At 38.7% G+C, this 19,912-nt stretch overlaps 1 protein-coding gene across 4 annotated transcripts in view; it reads right to left on the bottom strand.

Moving 5' to 3' along the window:
• The window catches only part of Eif2b3 (eukaryotic translation initiation factor 2B subunit gamma), a 152,925-nt gene that overhangs the window by 50,778 nt on the left and 82,235 nt on the right, over positions 1-19,912 (bottom strand). The window contains exon 1 of one of the 4 annotated variants that reach the window (XM_023724244.1): positions 3,752-3,816. The exons of the other annotated variants lie outside the window; for them this stretch is intronic. Coding sequence (XP_023580012.1) covers positions 3,752-3,765 — 14 coding nt within the window. The 5' untranslated portion in view covers positions 3,766-3,816. Of the gene's footprint in view, positions 1-3,751; positions 3,817-19,912 lie in introns of those variants that run through there. 4 annotated transcript variants of the gene reach the window in all.

Raw genomic sequence — 19,912 nt, 5'->3', positions numbered from 1 at the left:
GTTTTATCTTTTTGTAAGAAAATTTTACACATATACAAAATTAGATAAATTCTCTCATACTCATCAATAAAGTTCAACATTTATTAACATTTTTCCCAGGTTTTTAATTTTTTTGCTATAATATTTACTATGGGCTGAATTATACTCCCTCTAAAGAGGCACTGAAATCTTACCTAGTACCTATGAATGTGACCTTATTTTGAAATAGGGTCATTGAAGATGGTCAAGTCATTTATTTATTTATTATTATTTTGGTGGTACCAGGGATTGAACTCAGGACCTGGCGCTTGCCAGGCAAACACTTATTCCACTGAGCTATCTCCCCAGCTCCTAAGACGGTCAAGTCTTAAAGGAATACTAATCCAATATAACCGGTGTCCTTGTGAAAGGGGAAATCTGTACACAGAGCCAGACACCCTATGGGACGACAATGTGAAGATACAATGGTGTTATGGTTTGTGTCTCATTGTGCCCCCAAAGCCTCATGCAGTCATGGGGCAGGGACTTCTAGAGTTTGAGATTAACTCATGATCCACTGGGATTACAGGTTTTAGTACTGCTCGGATTATGGATGTGAGTGCTACACCCAGCTTGGGGTGGACAGCCTGAATATAACATAAGTGAGACAGACAGACTTCTCTCTGTTGCCACTGTTGCTGCTACTCCTCCATTTTGCTTTTGCTCTTTGCTGCCTCCAAGAACTTCTTCCCTCCATATTGGAGCCAGCTGAGTAAGTACTGAAACTTCAAGTAACTGTGAGCTAAATAAATCTTTCCTTCCTTTATTTTGGGTATCGAGTATTTGTCCCAGCAATGAGAGAAGAATAACTGAGACAAATGGGAATAACATATTTAAGTCAAGGATACCTAAGGCTACCAGAAGCTTGCAGAGGCATGGTACAGATTCTCCCTCACAGCACTGAGAAGGAACCAGCTCTGCTATTTTGGATTTCTACTTCCATAAATATAAATATAAGACAATACTTTTTTGTTCTAAACCTCAGTTTGTGGTCTTTTATTATGGACATCTTGGCAAACTAATACAGAATTTTATTTCATCAACTTATTTTTGTGGACCTGGAGGATAAAGCCTTGTACATACTAGTGCTTTAGTAATGAGCTACACTACCAGCCCCTAAAGCAGTATTTTATTTTTAATCTTTTATTTATTTGGTACAGGGTCTTGCTATGCAGCTCAGATTCACAGTGATCTTGTCTCAGCCTCCTTAGTGCTGGGATTACAGGCATGCACCACCATGACTGGTTTTGGTGGCCAGAATGGCACATTCTGGGTTCTGGGGCCAGTATGGCATGTGGTAGGGGAGACTGAACTTGGGTCCTTGTGCTTACCAGGCAGGCGCTTAGTCTGCTATCTCCCCAGTCATAAAGCAGTATTTTAAAGCAAACTCTAGACATCATTTTTACCTATAATAACTTCAGCATATGTGAGGACTTTAAACCATAATCATAGTCAGGCATGACAGCACATTCCAGTAATCCCAATACTATGGCAGGCTGAGGTAGGAGGATCACAAGTTTATTTTATTTTGTTTTTTATTTTTTTTCCATAATTTCACCGAGAAACAAATAGCAATGAGACAGCCTCAAACCAAATTGGTAGGACAGTTTCAACAATCAACACACCACACACTCTCTTTCCAGTGGTCACCCGCTGCACAAGATGCAGACATAACATCCCACCCACAAACACCATCAGAACAAATCCCTCCATTCATTAAGAGAATGTAACTATACATGTATCCTAACCATTTTGAATACACAGATACAAAATGGACATTCATCTGTATCCCCTTTTCTGGTTAAGTTCCATTACTTGAATATTATAGGTGTGTAAACACAGCAAAATATTCTAAAAGAGTCCAGTAGCCCAGAATAGTACTGGGTCTTCTGCTACACTGGCAGTGTCAGAAATTGTTGCCCTGAGTCCCCTACAGCTCAACATAACAGCATGGCTTTACTTCTTATACTTCATTTTTATACTTTTCTGTTGGATGGTTAAGACCAAGATAAAGCAAGACCTATTCAACAAGGGTTGTAGCTTTTGGGTCTGATAAGATCAGTGAAATCCCCTCAGGATTTATCCTGAGATCCTGTACCTCAGATTGTAGATCCTTTGTTAGTGTCAGCCATGTGGATGAGTCATGGCCATTGCCTGGCCAATGTGCTCTCTGTGAAAGCCTGAGAGAATGTTTTCTCTCCATGTGACTCTCCTTAGGCACACATCATCGATCACTTTCCTTTTTGACCCCACAATCTCCCTGATCAGAAAATTTGGGACACTACTGAGCCACATGACGTTACAGTACAAATTCTCATATGTCCTGAGTCTCAACAGCCCTTGGAAGGCTAGGGCCAAAATGCTGGCTTTCTCCTTCTATCACTATGTCATTACCAAACCTTTAAACAATTTCATGTCATCTAATACCCAACTGATATTTCAGATTTGTGCTGTTATAATTAGTTTGGCTACATCAGGATTCATTAAAGGTCTCACACTGCATTTGGTTATTTCATTTTTATACATTCTGTAAAATTTCTTTTTCTTATTAACCCAACAAGCTGATCTATTATTAGTTTGGTCACATATTTTATAGGCTATCTATGTTCTAAATATGGTTGATAACATCATTATAGTATCTTTGTTTTAGCTATAAAATTCAGTGATTTCTAGAAAATATGTTGAGTGTGGTGGTACACAGTTGGAACCCTAGCACTAGGGAGGATAAGGTAAGAGGACTGGTGCAAGTTCAAAGCCAGCCTGAAATGCATAGTAAGAACCTGTCTCAAAAGAAAGTAAGTAAACAAGCAAGAAAGAGAGAAAGAAAGACAGCTATACAACTATTACCACAATTCAATTACACAACATTTTTATTGGACCAGAGATATAGCTCAGTGGCATAAGTCCCTGCTTGGTAAACACAAGGTCCTGAGTTCGAGCCCCAATACCAAAAAGAAAAAAGAAACACAGAAAGACTATTTTTGTTACTCAAGTAAGATCTCTCGTGTCCCTTTGCAATCAATTTTCTTTCCTACCTCAGTCTTAGGTAATCATCAGTCTTTTTCCTCTCCCTTCCTGGCCTTCCTTCCTTTTTCTTTTCTTAGCTTCATCTTTTGTTTTTCTTTATGGAGATTTTTTTTCGGGGGAGATTTTTTTTGAGCCATTGAGCTATATCTCCACCCCCATGTTCAGTTTTTGCCTACCCTGAGGGCAGGGCTGGTGTGGCGTGTGGTGGCCAGGATCAAACTGTGGCCCCTGTGCCTGCCTATGCTTGCCTAAGCAGGCACTTTAGACTACTGAGCTATCTCATTGGCCCTCATCATCTGTTGTTTTTCTTTGAAAACTTTTAGTTTTAGCTCTTCTAATAGATCTGGAACCACTGTCAGTTTTGTGTATAGAGTGACATAAGGCTCTAAATTAATCTTTCTGTATGTACCACATTGTTGCAGCACAAATAGTGTAAAAGACTATCTTCTACCAACTGGTTGCCTTGACATCACAATTAAAAAAGAAAAAAAAATCAATGCAGCATAAATGTAAGAATTCACCAGGTATGGTAGCATACACCTGTAATCCCAGCAATGGAAGGCTAAGGCAGGAGGATTGCTGCGAGTTGAAGGCCAGCCTGGCTACAAAGTGCGTTCAAGGCCAGCCTGAACTGGATAGAGAGACCCTGTCTCAAAAAGACAACCCCCCCCAAAACAAACAAACAACAACAATAACAAAAACCTACCAAAAACTGAACATGGGGGTAGAGATGTAGCTCAATGGCTCAAGTGCCTGCCTGGTACGGACAAGGTCCTGAGTTTGATTCCTGGTAAAAAAACAACAAAAACCCGAAACTAATACAGATATATATATATATACTACTAACATTATACAAAACAAAGTATCTGCAGGACTGTAGAACTAAAGAATAATAATAATAATAATAATAATAATAATAATAAAAGATACCAGCTCAGGAAAGTACTCCAGAAAGAAGGAAATATATACAAAAGACAACATTAACACCTTTTTTTTTTGGTACTGGAGATCTAACTCAGGACCTTGCAATTGCCTGGCAGGTGCTTATGCTGCTGAGCTAGGCTGAAGCAGGAGGACTGCAAGTTGGAGCCCAACCTGAGCAACTTATTGAATTAGGAAGACCCTGTCTCAAAAGATAAAGGGCTAGAGATATAGTTCAGCACAAAGGCTCTGGGTTCAATAGTCAATACTGTGAAAAACAAACACTGAAAGTAAAAGGGCAGGGGCTGGGGAGATAGCTCAGTGGAATAAGCACGTGCCTGGCAAGCTCAAAGACCTGAGTTCAATCCCCGGTTCCGCAAAAAAAAAAAAAAGAAAGTAAAAGGGCAGAGGCACTAAAAGGAATGCAAGAGTCAGAGAACTAGAATCAGCTCTCCATAGCTACACAATAGGATGTATGAGCAGAAGGATGGAGGAATAAGGATGACTACTTGACTGAAGCCCTTAGAAATTTTTATTGGTTTAGGGGGAAAAAAGAAAACATGGATTAAAATGCTGAGTTTTGGAAAAATTAATACAGCAAGGCTATGGAGTAAAAGGCATAAATGAAGGGGATGATCTCAAACTTCTTCCTCTAAAGCTAGATGAAAGAAAATGAAAGTGGAGTCTGAGTAAAGACAAAGCTATAGGTAAGAGCAGTATGTGGTGAAATCAGTATCAGTTGGAAAGAGGAAGCAGGAGTGTAAGGCTGGCCCAGGACAGCTAAGACTAGAGTGGCTCTGGGAGTTCAACCAAGACTGGAAATACAAATTTATAGTAGTACCATCATTGTATAATATTCCTCTTGGAAACTAATGGAACCAATAATATAAGGTTGAGGTTTACGAAGCTAGAGTAAAAAGATAAATGAGGACATGGAGGGAAAAGCCTGAAGGCATAGGTTCTAGATTGAATGGAGAAGGAAGGAAAGGAAGAGTGGAGAGACAGAGAGAGGGAATGAAGAACAGAGGAAGGACAAGAAAGACATGAGATTGCAATGAAGGAAACAGAATTTTAGGTAAAGATGGTAGACTAAACACAGTCATTAATCTATATCCTTTCTGAAAACATTAAAAATGAAGGTTTTTGGGTTTTTTTGTTAAACACATAAACTCACAAAGACCAAGAGAAGAAATAACAACAAAATTTTGGAAACTGGAAAATAAGAGTAACAGATTTAGCACATTCAAGAGAGTAGAATCAGACATAAAAAAAGCTATGAATAACCTGATTTGTACTATCAAAAATCTGAAATGTCAGGCATGTGTAGTTTAACTTTTACCCACCCAGGCAGACAACTGCAAGATTTTCTTTACAGTCTGTGCCAGGCCCAAAGAAAAGGCTTTAAAATATCAACAGATGTGTGGTGGTGCATGCCTGTAATCCAAGTACCTGGGAGGCTAAGGCAGGGGAGGATTACTGTGAGTTTGAGGCCAGCCTGACCTACATAGTGAGGTCTTATCTCAAAAACCTAAAAACTAAGAAAACAAACAAAACTTCCCCAAGTTATTGACATGGGGGTTCTCTTATAGTCATATCACTTTATAGGAGAGTAAAAATATAGAAGAGTAAGAATAAAAATGTCTTAGTGTCTATATCCGACAAGACTTCGAGAAAAGATTGTGATCATGGCTTCCAAAGTCCTTGTGCACTTTCGAATCCTTTCTCAACTGCAATTAGAGAAGTATTTTAAAAATTAGGGTTGGTTAGTACCAATGGGGGTACTAATTTAGGTAAATAATATTTTAAGACTTTCCATACCACCAAGAATATCATCAACAGCTTAGACCATTTTTATCATCTGTATTCCCAAAACCAGACACTGGCCATGATTTTTGAGGTTTTTACTGAAGCCCTTATTTCCCCAGATGTAAATGTCTAAGCCTTCCACAATGAAACTGTGAAACATTATATTCCATTAAAAAAACACCCTCCATTAAGAGCTTGTTTTAAAATTTCCCTTCCAATAAAAAATCTTGACTAGAACTCACAAGAAAACAGCACTGGGGAAAAGCTACATGCTTTTCTTATTAAGTACTTGGCATAAATACCTTTTTCTTATGAACTATTAAAAACACATGTCTGAAAAAAACCACATGTCTGTCAGAAATACAACAGAATTATTTTAGAGTAGGATAGCTTGCCCCTTTTCTCTGTCTCTGTCTCTGTTTTTTGAGACAAGGTCTCACTATATAATCCAGCCTGGCCTTGAACTCAGCAATAGAGTGGGTATCTTTAAAAAACAACTAAGTGACTTTCAGTTGCAAAAAAAATGAGGCTTAGAAAAACAAAGTGATTTTGTTTAAGGCCACACAGATGGTTTTTCTCACGACTAGATTCCAAATTTTCTAGACTTGAATTTTCAGTGCAATACTTTTTCTACCAGTGACATTCCCCCCCCCTACATATAATGTCTCTATAATTAATGAAAAGCATCAATTAGATATGAGACAAAGGTATGTTTTGTTCAAGTCTAGTGAGATCCTAAGAATCTGGGTTCTTTGGAGTAAAGTTCTCAGCACTGCCTGACAGAGAGATTAGGGGGTGGCAAAACTGGGGAAGTAGATGTGATCTGTTAATTAGAAAATTTCAGGACATGAGGCTGGACAAGGTGAGGTATGCCTGCAATCCCAGCAATGGCCAGGAGGGCCTATTTAAGCCAGCTTTAGCTGATCTGTTTCCTGTCTGTCTTGAATTTCACCTGAGACTATAGGTTCCTGGCTGGATTTCTTCCTTAAGTGCATATAATTAAAAACCCTATGCTTGATGACCTTAGTAGAACAAATAATGTTTAAAATTTAATTACTGTGAAGATACAAAAACAGAGCCATCCTTAGTGTTTTTTGTTTGTTTGTTGTTTAACTATTGGAGTAAATGCAAGGGGCAATTTTCCTAACTGGCTCTATTCTGGTTAAGAAGAGTCACCAAAGGACTTGAAATACAAGTTGGAGTATCAAAGAGTTCAACTGAGTAGCTAAGAGAACTTTGCTTAAGGAAGTTCTGTCCTTACTTCATGGGACAATCAAGGAAAAGGTTCCTGTTTCAAGTATAAGAGAACTGGACACTGGGTATGAGATTGCACCAAGCCTTCACCTGAGTCCAGCTCTGGTTTTTTTTGGCAGAACAGAGGATTGAACTCAGGCCCCTGTGCTTTCAAGGCAAGCACTTATTCCACTGAGCCATCTCCCCGGCCCATTAAGGTTTTTTTTTTTTTTAATTATTTATTTTTATTTATTACATTTATTTATTGTGTGTGTGTGTGGCCAGCTCAGCCCACCAGGGGGTGGGGCTCGCTGGCATGTGGTGCTGGGGGATCGAACCGCGGTCCCTGTGCTTTGCCAAGCTTGTTCCAAGTAGGTGCTTTAGACCACTGAGCCATCTCTCCAGCCCCCCATTAAGGTTTGATAAGGGTTTTTTTTGTTTTTTGTGGGTCCAGCTCTGTATGTGACACAGCTATCTCATCTCCTATGAGGAACCCTGGCTAATCTTGGATTATCATAGGGGAGCCAATGCAATTACTTCATTCTGTTTTGACTTACTTTCTAGAAAAACTTCCACTCTCTCAGCACCACATAAAGAATTATGGGGATTTGCGTCTCTGGGGGAGGGTGGGGGAGAATGAGACAGGAGATTAATATGGCAAAGCTGGCTGGGGAAACAGGTGTGACCTTATAATGATAAGATCTTAGAACACATGCAGAACAGTTCCCAAAGCCCTGTATGTGGACTTCTCATGAGACCCCCAACCAGGTTTCAATAGGATAGCCTGGACCCACCATTAGCCTGAGTTGGTTGGTGGATCCCAGCACTGCCTCTCAGAACCCACATGTAGAAGTTGTTATGGGTTTCCTCAAATTTTAGACAGCATAAAAGGATGCAGATGCCAAAAAGAGCTTGCTATAGAGACTTTCTTCATGATAGCCCACACAGTATCCTCTAGGGTGTACTTTTATCTTGCTTTTTCCTCTTTTACTTTGTCCAAGCTTGCTCTGTGGGGTCAGTTTCTCCCTCACTCTTATTTATTTTTTGCTTGATTCATCCAATTCTTTGTTTAAGATGAGAAGAACCTGGAAACCAATTCCAGAAGAAAAAGCGAGCAACCCAAAATTATTTGGCAAGCCACTTTTAGAAGGAGCTACTTGAGGCCTGACATCATATTTGGAATAAAGCTTTATTTTGATGGCACTCAGATTGCTAGTATAAGAATACATGGAATGCTCTTTTGACATGCAATAGCAGTTGCATAGTCCATGGTCCTCACACTAGATATAATCACAAGTCATTACCTTTTCTGAAGTTATCATGAAAACTAATATGATTTGAATTTATGACCACTTCCTCTGACAATTTAGCAAGTCCTAAACTCAAATAACATTAAAAACAATATGAAAAAATATTACTGGAGGGGCCGGGGAGATGGCTCAGTGGAATAAGCACTTCCCTGACAAGTGCAAGGGCCTGAGTTCAATCTCCAGTTCTGGAAAAAAAAAAAAAAAAAAAATTACTGGACATAGAAAAAAATGTGAAATTAAATTACTTCCTTGCGTTTTTCTTTCTTTCTTTCCTTCTTTTTTTTTTTTTTTTTGGTACTGTGGATCAAACTCAGGACCTCGTGCTTGCCTGTTAGGTCCTTAAGCCACTGAGCTATCTCTCTGGCTCATTTCGTTGACTTTTTATCTCCCAAATCAACTATCTACCAAATTTGGTAGCAAACAAAACTGCCCGCTTATTATAAGAACCATGTTTTTACCTCAAATTTTTTGTTTTTTGGGACAGAACTGGAGATTGAACTCAGGCCCATGTGCTTGCCAGGCAAGCGCTTATATACTGAGACATCACCCCTGTCCCTAGAACTATGCTTTTTAAACAGCTTAATAATCTGAAATATTTATATGTTTTTTTATAGCTTAACAGTAAGCAAATGTTGTGTATCTAATTTTCTCTTGAGCACTGTTGGTCCTGTCTCTCTAATATGTATTGATGTTTTCTCAGGAAAGAAGTATGCTTTATCCTCTTTCTGGGAATCCTTAAAAATTCTGCATAATGAAATCTTATATGATTCCCTGATAGAAAAAAAGATGATTTAAAATCAAGTGCCTATGTTAACTCACTGGATAACTCCAATGTGATGCATCTATAACATGAGGCAATATTAGCAATAAAGAGAAATGAAGTATTAATGTGGTACATGGATGAACTTTTAAAACATTATGCCACATGAAAGCAGTACAAAAGGACACATATTGTGTGATTGCATTTGTATTAAATGTCCAAAATATGAAATCTACAGACACAAAAGTAGATTAGTGTTTGAGTAGGGTGGGGAAAAACATTAAACGACAATGAATACCCAACTCCTTTTCTTTTCTTTTTTGCAGAACTGGGGATTGAACCCAGGACATTGCTAGCAAGCACTTATTCTACTGAGCTATCTCCTCAGTCCCCTGGCTCCTTTTCAGAGTAATAAAAGTATCCTAAAAATGAACTGTGATGGGGCTGGGGAGATGGCTCAGTAGAATAAGCACTTCCCTGGCAAGTGCAAGGGCCTGAAGGGCCTGAGTTCAATCCCTAGTTCCATTAAAAATAAATAAATAAATAAATAAAATTATAAATGAACTGTGGTGATTGTTATATAGCTCTGCTATACTAAAACCCCCAAACTACAAACTTCTTTTTTGGGGGGATACTGGGAATCAACTCAGGATCTTGCGCTTGACAGGCAGGCATGTGCTACTGAGTTATATTCCTGGCCCATGTACACTTTATTTATTTATTTATTTATTTATTTATTTTTTAAATGTGCATTTCTTGAATGACCAATGATGTTGAATATTTATTCATATATTTATTTGTTCTTTGTACTTCATTTGAAAGTGTCTATTCATTTCAGACATCCAGTTTTGTTTTTTTTTTTTTAACATTTATTTATTTATTTATTTTGTGTGTGTGTGTGGCCAGCTCAGCCCACCAGGGGGCGGGGCTGACTGGCATGTGGTGCTGGGGTATTGAACCGAGGTCCCTGTGCTTTGCCAACCTTGTTTCAAGTAGGTGCTTTAGACCACTGAGCCATCTCACCAGCCCCCCATGCACACTTTAAAAGGATAAATTGTATTATGTGAACCTCAAATTATTATATATATAAAAAGAAAAAAAACCCTAGGACATCTGTCTTCCACATAGAATGCAGAAAACTGGAAAACAGTTACATCAATCTAAACAAGAAAAAACTGAATAATTTATAAGATCAAGATAACTTTTCTTGAACTCACATGGCAACCACATATCCAGAAATCTAAGCAAAAACCACAGCTTCTGATGACAGATAAGACAAACACTGAATTAGCAGTTGTACAGCACCAAGAGGCCATCATATAAATGGGTAAGAACTATTCAGCTAAAACTTTTAACAAATTTCTAAAGGTCAAGGGTGAAATAACATGAGACGACATCACTCTTGGGAACTGCACCCACTTTTCTCAAATATACAGAACTGTATACTACAAAAAGAAATTTACTCTATAAATTCCTAATAAACCTGAATTGAGCTGAGCATGGCGTATGTGGCTAAGCTCATGTCTATGGTCCCAGCTATGTGGGAGACTGAGGTTGGAGGACCCAGGGCAACAGAGCAAGACTCATCTCTAAATAAGCAAATAAGCAAACCTGATTAAAAAAAAAAAAAAAAAATCAAGTACCTGGTTGTTCTGAAAAACCTGCTCCCAGCTTATAAGAACTAGCTGTGAAATGCTGTGGGATCCAAGAGGCACACAGATCCAGGATCACAGAATGCATTTTGGAAGTGACATCCCATTAATTCTGCTATATTCTATTGCTATACACTGGTCAATAAATCCAGCTCACAATCAAGGGAAGGACATCTAGTTTCCTCTTGAAGGTAGATGTATCAAAGACACATTTGTAAAACTGTAAATATTAAAAACAATAAGATGTGTGTATGGCTGCATACTTGTAATCCCAGCATTCAGGAGGCCGAGGCAGGAAAACTGCAAATTTGAGACCAGCCTGGAGTATATAATGAATTCACAGTGAGTTCACAACTGCATACCATGACTGTCTTGCTTGGCTGTGGTCGCTCATGCTTGTAATCCCAGCATTTGGGATGTTGGGGCAAGAGGATCCCTGGGAGTATGAGGTCAGTCTGGAGTCCACAGTGAGTTTAAGGCCAGTCTGAACTATATAATAAAACTTTATCTTCTAAACAGCTCAGTGGATTAAAGTGTCTGCAAGCAGACACAGGGGCTGGGGGTTCAATCCCTGGGCCTGCTATGCTGGCCCTGCCCCCGTGGTGCGCTGAGATGACAATTGAGACTGGGCATGGCGGTGTGCATCTGTAATCCCAGTTCTTGGGAGGCTGTGAACAGGTAGATCGTTATGAGTCTGATCTAGTAGTGAGACTCTGAACACCCTGTATACCCTTCCCTAAAATTAAAAAAAAAAAAAAAAAAGACCTTATCTTGAAGAACAAAACATAATAAAAATAGAGCTTCTGCAATTGAGAAAGAGACCAACAGAAGAAACAGGGAGAGAAGGAAAGGGAAGCGGGGAGGGGATGAAGAAAAGAGGAAAAGGAATTGAAGTATGTTGTATACATGTAACATTTCCCCACAGTATTTCTAATCATTATGTGCTGTAAATATGTGTGTGTGTGTGTGAGAGAGAGAGAGAGAGAGAGAGAGAGAGAGAGAGAGAGACAGACAGACAGACAGACAGACAGACAGAGAGAAAGAGAGAGAAAGCTGGGTATGGTGGTACTTGTCTATAATTCTAGCACTCAGGGAACTTGAGGCAGGAGCTTGTTGCATGTTGGTGTAGCCAGGGCAACACAGTGAGTTTATGTAACAGACCTATTTGGTATTTACACCCATTTTTGATAATCTCATATCTATTGATGACCTCATATTGATAGTTCTGTTTTTCTACTTTAGGAATTATCTATTAATTCTCTACTATAGAAGGTAGATTTAACTTCTTTTCATTAGTAACCTCACCATGCATGACCACATTATTATACACAACAAGTGTGGGTATGTGTGGCTGGGTATGTACGGGTTGGTGATGAAAGGAAGTTACCTTTTTAATATAATTGGTTTCATTATTTAGGTTAGTTCACTATCAACGCTTAGTTTTTTTTCTTGTTTTCTTGTGGTTGGTTTTATTTTTGAAATAGGATCTCATGCTCAGGCTGGCCTTGGACTCACTATGTAGTCCAGGCTAGCCTTGGTTCATGGTGATCTCCTCTTTGAGTCTCCTGAATACTGGGATTATGGGCCTGTGATACCACACCCAGCTAGTTGAGTTGTTTTTTTTTTTTTTAAAGAGAAAAAAGATAAACAATGAAACCAAATTTTGAAACATGTTAGTAGGACAGTTATAATACTTGATATATTACATGTTGTTGTCTTCCCATTAGTTAATCAGAGTACAAGATATAGGCATGACATCTTGTCTAAACAATATTAACACAAAGCATTCTTTTCAAGGAACTAAAAGTCCAGCAGTCCATAACAGTATTAGGTCTTCCACTTGACTGGCAATGTCTGAAATTGTTAACCTGAGTCCCCTACAGCTCAACATAACACCATGGCTTTACTTCTTATACTTCGTTTTTATACTTTTCTGCTGGATGGTTAAGATCAAGATAAAGCAAGACCTATTCAACAAGAGTTGTAAATTTTGGGTCTGATAAGGTCAGTGAAATCTCCTCAGGATTTATCCTGAGATCCTGTACCTCAGATTGTAGATCCTTTGTCAGTGTCAGCCATGTGGATGAGTCACGGCCATTGCTTGGCCAATGTGCTCTCTGTGAAAGCCTGAGAGAAGGTTTTCTCAGCATGTCACTCTCCTTAGGCACACTCTGCATCATCGATGACTTTCCTCTTTGGCCCCATAATCTCCTTGATCAGATAATCTGGGACACTACTGAGCCACATGATGTTACAGTACAAGTTCTCATATGTCCTGAGTCTTAATTGACCTTGGAAGGCTAGGGCCAAAATGTTGGCTTTCCTTGCAGCCCTCCTTTTTCTCTAATTTTGGTCTGCAAATTTGTTAACCCTCCAGAAGAGAAGCTTATTGTTATTACCATACAACTTAGGCTGTTAAGCTTAACCTCACTATCTGTCTGAATATCAAACATCTTAGGCATAACATGGAATAGGTATTTTTCATCAAGTATTGGTAGTATGTTGAACTTTAAGTCCCTACAGAATATGAGAAGCTAGCTGTAAAATTATCTTAACTATTTTAAACAAGCCATTTCCAAAGCTTTCTAACCAGCTCCATTTTCATCTGGTTGCCATCTGTATTGGGTGTGTGTGATCCCCTGAAGGCCCTCTTCGCCATTACCTTGGAGATTCACCTTTTTTTTCTTAATCAGATGCCCTTTTTCCTACCTTGTATGTCTTTCTCTTAATGTTTGTCAGGGGTTTGTGCTTTGGGAGCTTTTTGAACAGACATATGGAAAGCAAATGTATGAAAAGTTATTTGTGGAACTTGTATTATCTTTGTCATTAGTTATAAAATTTCGCAAGAGCTGGAGGAGATATAGTTCAGTGGCCCAAGTGCTTGACTGGCAAGCGCAAGGTAATGCATTCAATTCCCGGAATCAAAAACAAACAAAACAAATTTTACAAGGGCAATCTTAATGTTTCTTTTCATGGATTTTACTGGACAGTTAAATCCAATGTAAAACCCTAGCTTCGTTCTCTTTTTGATGGACTGAACACAGGGCCTTTCCACTAAGTTACTTTCTTGGCCCTTTTTACTACTGATTTTTATGTTTTTGGTTTTTTGAGACCTGGTTTCACTTTGTAGCTCAGACTTGCTTCAAATTCACTATGTAGGCCAGGTTGGCCTCAAACTCATCGCAATCCTCCTGCTTCAGCCTCCCATGTATTAGTACTGTACGTGTGTGACACTATGCTGGGCTGAGAAATTTCACTGATGATTTTTTTTCTCATTCATTTCTCTATTCTTTCTCACTGACTACTCTTAAAATTATTGTTCTATTTTCCATCAATTTGTTGTGAAAAATTTGTCAAAAATTTAATCCAATTTTTCAATCAAGTTTCCCATTAAAGTATCAGCACTTAAAAAAAAACAGTATCAGGACTTTTTTGTTCTGTAGATGCTCCTTTTAAACATAGCTGCTGACAAAGTGAGTATATGGAAATGCTCCTTTTTAAACAGTGGGTATGTGGCACAAGTCTATAATCCCAGGGTATTTGTGAAGATGAAGCAGGAGGATCACTGTGAGTTGAGGTGAAACTCTGAAAAAGACAAAACAACAAACAAACAAACAAACAAACCCAACAACAACAAAAGCAAAACTGACAGAAGTGAAAGACAAAGCTAGTCATGGTAGTACATGCCTGTAATCCCAGCACTCAGGAGGCTAAGTCTGTGGATCACGAGTTTTACAGCATAAAACCCTACCAAAAAGGAAGGAAGGAAAGAAGGAAGGAAGGAAGAAAGAAAAGACAAAGATGATTTGGCTTATTTAGTGTCTCTGAAATAGAGATTTGAACAAGTGGCCCAAGTATGTATTTAAAGCCTTCTTGCTAAATAATTTAAAGATTTTAGTATAAATATAGAAGAACTAAGGAAATAAGATGACCCCTGGAATCCCACTAAAAAAATCATAAAGAGCTTCTAGAAAGGTATAAGTCTAAAAGGCTAATGAAAAGGAAAAGGACCCAGCATAAACAAATATTTGGAAACAAGAAAGTAGAACAGTTCAATATACCTAATGCTAAGCCAACAGTGGAAAAATCTGAAATTCAAACCAATATGCACTATAGAACTTTTTTTTTTTCCTTCAGTATTGGGTATTGAACTCAAGGCCTTCCTGCTGAGCTACATCCTCAGCACTTTTCTTAATATTTTGAGATGGTCTTGCAAAGTTGTGCAGGCTAGACAGGAACCTAGGATCCTTTTTGGTCTCCCAGAGTGCTAGGATTATAGGCACTCAGCACCAGATTAAACTTCTACAATAAATAAATAAATAAATAAATAAATAAATAAATAAATAAATAAATTGTGGCCAGCTCAGCCCACCCTGGGGGCAGGGCTCTGCACACTTGCCAAAGAAGGCACTTTAGACAGCTGAACTATCTGGCTGGCTCATCGATACAGAACTTCTAAAAGAATCAAGGTTTGATAGCACCAAGTATACCTAGAAGTGATGCTAACACAAGATTACTTCAAAATTTGTCCAAAAGGAATTATAGTCTCAAATTTTCTCCTCTAAACCTCATAACTGTAGCAAGACTAGAAATTTATTCTCTGAATAGGAAAGACTGAAATATCTCTGGATTAAGGTACCAAGAATATATGAGGGGTCAAGTAGAAAATGCAAAGAAGGAAAATTTATGTAATGAGGTTCTGTCTTTTCCCTTCCTTCACTTGGCTTCTAAATGAGGTTCACATTCATCAAGCAAGGATGTTCAAGGATTCTTCTGTGTGCTTTCAGATAGTCCAAGGATAAACAGTCCAAAGAAAATCCTAAGGATACAGACATCAGAGAGTTCCACAGAGATAAGCCATTTCCTAGATTATACTGTATTGAAAAATTCTAAATTTTATTAATACTTTTTATTGATTGATTTATTTGGTACATAGCTCAGGACTCCTAGTGATCCTCCTGTCTCAGCCTCCCCAGTGTTGGGATTACAGGTATGTAACACCATGCTTGGTTTTGGTGGCCAGTTAGGTGTGCCTGGGGTTCAGGGCTAGCATGGAATGCGGTACCGGGGATCGAACCTGGGTCCTTGTGCTTAATGGCAGGTGCTTAGACTGCTGAGCGATCTCCCCAACTCAATTTTTTTAATTTTAAAGAGGAAAAAAAGTTTTCAAAAAAAAGGCTGGGAGTATACCTCCTGGCACAGTGTCTGCCTGGCAAGTGTGAGTTCCTGAGTACCATTTCTGGTACCGAAAAAGAAATCAAAACAAAATAATATGAGGGTAACAATGGTTAATACATTGTATTTTGTTATCTCTAAATTAGTTTCTCAGAGTACAAGATTTTTTTTTTATTTTTTTTATTTAGGACAGGGTGTACAGGGTCTCACTGTGTAGACCAGACTCATAGTGATTCTCCTGTTTACAGCCTCCCAAGAGCTGGGATTACAGGCGTGCCACCACTCCCAGTCTCAATAGCCAGGGGTGGGACCAGCACCAGCAGGCAGGCCTGGGGATCAAACCCTGGCCCCTGCCCCTGATCTTGCAGGTACTTTAATCCGCTGAGCTATTTGGCCAGCCCTTATGCCCAATTTCAATCATCATCTCAGCACACCCCGGGGGCGGGGCCCGCACAGCAGGACTGGGGATCAAACTCCCAGCCCCTGCGTCTGCCTAAGCAGGTGCTTTAATCCACTGAGCTATTTGGCTGGCCCTAGAGTACACAATATTGACATTTAATTATCTAAACAATATTAGCACAGATCATTTTCAATGAACTAAGAGAAATTAGCAGTATAACTCTCATATATATATTTTGCTTTTGCTTTTTCCTTCCTTCTTTTCTCCACTATTCCCATCCTGGTTTCTCTTTTCTTTTGAAGTTTCTCTCCATTTTATAATATCTGTTGTGCAGTATGGCTCCTATTTATTCCTTCAGCTTCTCACAGTAGGAAGACAATACAATATTTATACATGTGCATCTGGTTTATTTCACTTATGAGTATAGTCTCAGGTTGCACCTATTTACCTATGAAAGTCTCCAGTTTATTCTTCTTCATAGCTGAGTACTACATCTTTTTATCCATATCCTCAGTTTATAGGTATTTGGGTTGTTTCTAAGATCTAGCTATCACAAACTGTGCTGCTATAAACATGGGTGCAGGGGCCCGGGAGATAGCTCAGTAGAATAAGCGCTTGCCTGGCAAGTACAGGGTCCTGAGTTCAATCCCCGGTACCACAAAAAAAAAAAAAAAAAAAAAAAAAAAAAAAGTTACAAACATGGGTGCACACATATTGCTATGGTATGATGTTTTTAATTCTTCTGGGAAAATATCCAGATGGGGAATAGGTGAGTCAAATGGGACATCTAATCCTAGTTTTTTGAGGCATTTCCACGCCAGTTGCACCAGTCTAAATTCCCACCAACTGTGAAGAAGGGTTCCTTCCTGCCCACACCCCCCAGCCCTTTCAGCATGTTATTAGATGATTTCTGTTTGGTTTTGTACTGGGAATTGAACTTAAGACCTTGTGCTTGCCAGGCAAGCACGTCCGTCACTGAACTATATCCCCAGCCCTGATTTCTTGATAATAGTCATTCTTCCTGGGGTGAAATAGAATCCCAGTGTTATTTTAATTTACATCTCTCGAATGATAGGGATGTTGAACATTTTTCATACATTTATTTGTTGTTTGTATTTCTTCATCTGAGAAGTAAGTGCGTATTCATCTCAGATGCCTATTTTTGGATTTAGTATTTAACTTTGGGAGGTCTAATTTTGTTTAGTTTTTATATGTTTTATAGTTTTTTTATGTTTTTAATATGTTTATCTTATTCTATTTTTAATAAGATAAGATCCCAGTTGTTGATTCTTTGTGATAGTTCCTTAGTTGGGGTTTTATTCATAAAGTTGTTGCCTATACCAATGTCTTCAAGAGTTTTACCTATTCTACTTTCAAGAAGATTTAATGTTTCTGTTTTGATATTTAGAACTCTGATCTATTTTGAATTCTACTTAGTGCATGGCGAAAACATGAGTACAATTTTAAGCTTCAGCATTGTAGAGCCAATTTTCCAGCACCATTTATTAAATAGGCGTTCTTTCTCCCAGTGAATATATTTGGTACCTTTGTCAAAGATAAGATGGCTGAGTGTGTCTGGAGTTGTTTCTGTATCTTCTAATCTGTTTAATTGATCTTTTTTTTGGCGGGGTGGGGTAGTATCGTGCTGTTTTTATGACCATAGCTTTATAGGATAATTTCAGGTCAGGGATTGTGATGTCTCCTGCCTTGTCTTTCTTTGTTGCCCAGAATTGTCTTTGTTATTCTAGGTCTCTTCTGGTTCCAAATGAATTTTAGGACTGTTTTCTCCAATTCTGTGAAATATGTTATTAGAATTTTGATCAGAAATGTGAAATCTTATAAAATTCACATTTCAGTAAATTGTTATATAGTTGTAGGGAAATATCTTCTATTTCTTAAATAATGGTTTCTTTTCAGTTGTTCATAAGGCATTTTTCTTTCTTCTGTTTATATGTTTGTCCAGCTGATACTAATTTTCATTTGTTTGTTAAGACATGGTCTCACTATATAGTCCATGCTGGCCTTGACTTGTGGCTAACCTCCTGCCTCAGTCTTCTGAGTGCTCAGATTATAGGTATGTACCACCATACCTGGCTACTGACACATTAATTAATTAATTTTTTATTTTATTTTAGGGAAAAGTCTACAGTGTGTTCAGGGTCTCACTACTAGATCAGACTCAGTGATCCACCTGTTTACAGCCTCCCAAGAGCTGGAATTATAGGCAAGCACCACCACACCCAGTCTCAACTGCTGTCTCAGCACACCCTGGGGGCGGGGCAGGCAGAGCAGGCCCAGGGATTGAACCCCCAGCCCCTGCACCTGCTTGTAGGCACTTCAATCTGCTAAGTTATTTGGCTGGCCCTGACATACTAATTTTTTAAAAAATGTTTTAATCAAGGTTCTATTGAGATGTTTTAGCTTTTGATATAATATAGAATTCTTATCTTTTGTCACCTCATGTCTGTGACCAACTACCCAAGTGAGTGCTAGTTATTCTATGTATTTTTCTATTCAGGATGATGTCAGTAGGAGGAACACAAGCTAAGATACTATAGAGTGTGTTCTTGGGCTGTTTCTTCCCTGAGTTTCTGTTAATGTTCTTGGCTCATTCCACATAATCAGGGGCATACTATATTGCGCTATTTTACTTAAGCATAACTATTACATTTTGTTAAAGAAATCAGCCGCACTGCTCATTTTCCCTACTTCCTATTTATTCCTCAGTAACTAATCCCTCTGCTTCTTAGAAGATGCTAAAGATAAAGATATATTCAGTTCACTAATTTCAAAATTTGGGGGATTTAATGAGAATTTATGGGGCTGGTGAGATGGCTCAGTGGTCTAAAGCACCTACTTAGAACAAGCTTAGCAAAGCACAAGGACCGCGGTTCAATCCCCCAGCACATGCCAGCCAGCCCCACCCCCTGGTGGGCTGAGCTGGCCACACACACACACACACACAAATAAATAAAATTAAAAAAAAAAAAAAGAATTTGCAGGATGTTATTAACACATCAGTATGGCCTGCGGGGGAGTACTGATAGGGTAGAATTAGGAACTACTTTTCCTCTCTGTTCCTCACCTGAATATTGTTTCTTTTATTAATTTAATTATCCTACTTGGCTTGCTGATGCTAGGTCTTATGCTGATTTTATTTTTATTTTCTAACTAGAAACTAGTTGCAGCAAATTTTAATACAATCTGAGCAAACCATGGTAACCTAAAAGTGATATTGTGCAGTATTTCCTACAGCTATTCATTCACTTAGAAATAATAATGTGAATTTTTATTTTTTACTTAACTAAGTTTTAAATATTTGGTACCAGGAATTGAAATCAGGACCTTGCACTTGCCAGGCAAGTGCTGTACCACTGAACTACATCACTGGCCCTCAAAATGTGAACTTTTAAAAAATTTACTAGATAACAGGCATTAAAAACTTACTAGAGGGCTGGTGGGATGGCTCAGTGGTCTAAAGCACCTACTTAGAACAAGCTTAACAAAGCACAGGGACCGCGGTTCAATCCCCCAGGACCACATGCCAGCCAGCCCGCCCCCTGGTGGGCTGAGCTGGCCACACACACACACACACACACACACACACATA

Source organism: Octodon degus, unplaced genomic scaffold (genome assembly GCF_000260255.1).
Source record: "Octodon degus isolate 3935 unplaced genomic scaffold, OctDeg1.0 scaffold00107, whole genome shotgun sequence".
Lineage (NCBI taxonomy): Eukaryota > Metazoa > Chordata > Mammalia > Rodentia > Octodontidae > Octodon > Octodon degus.
The sequence above is the reverse complement of the archived record's forward strand: the minus strand, read 5'-3'. Positions and strand labels throughout refer to the sequence as shown.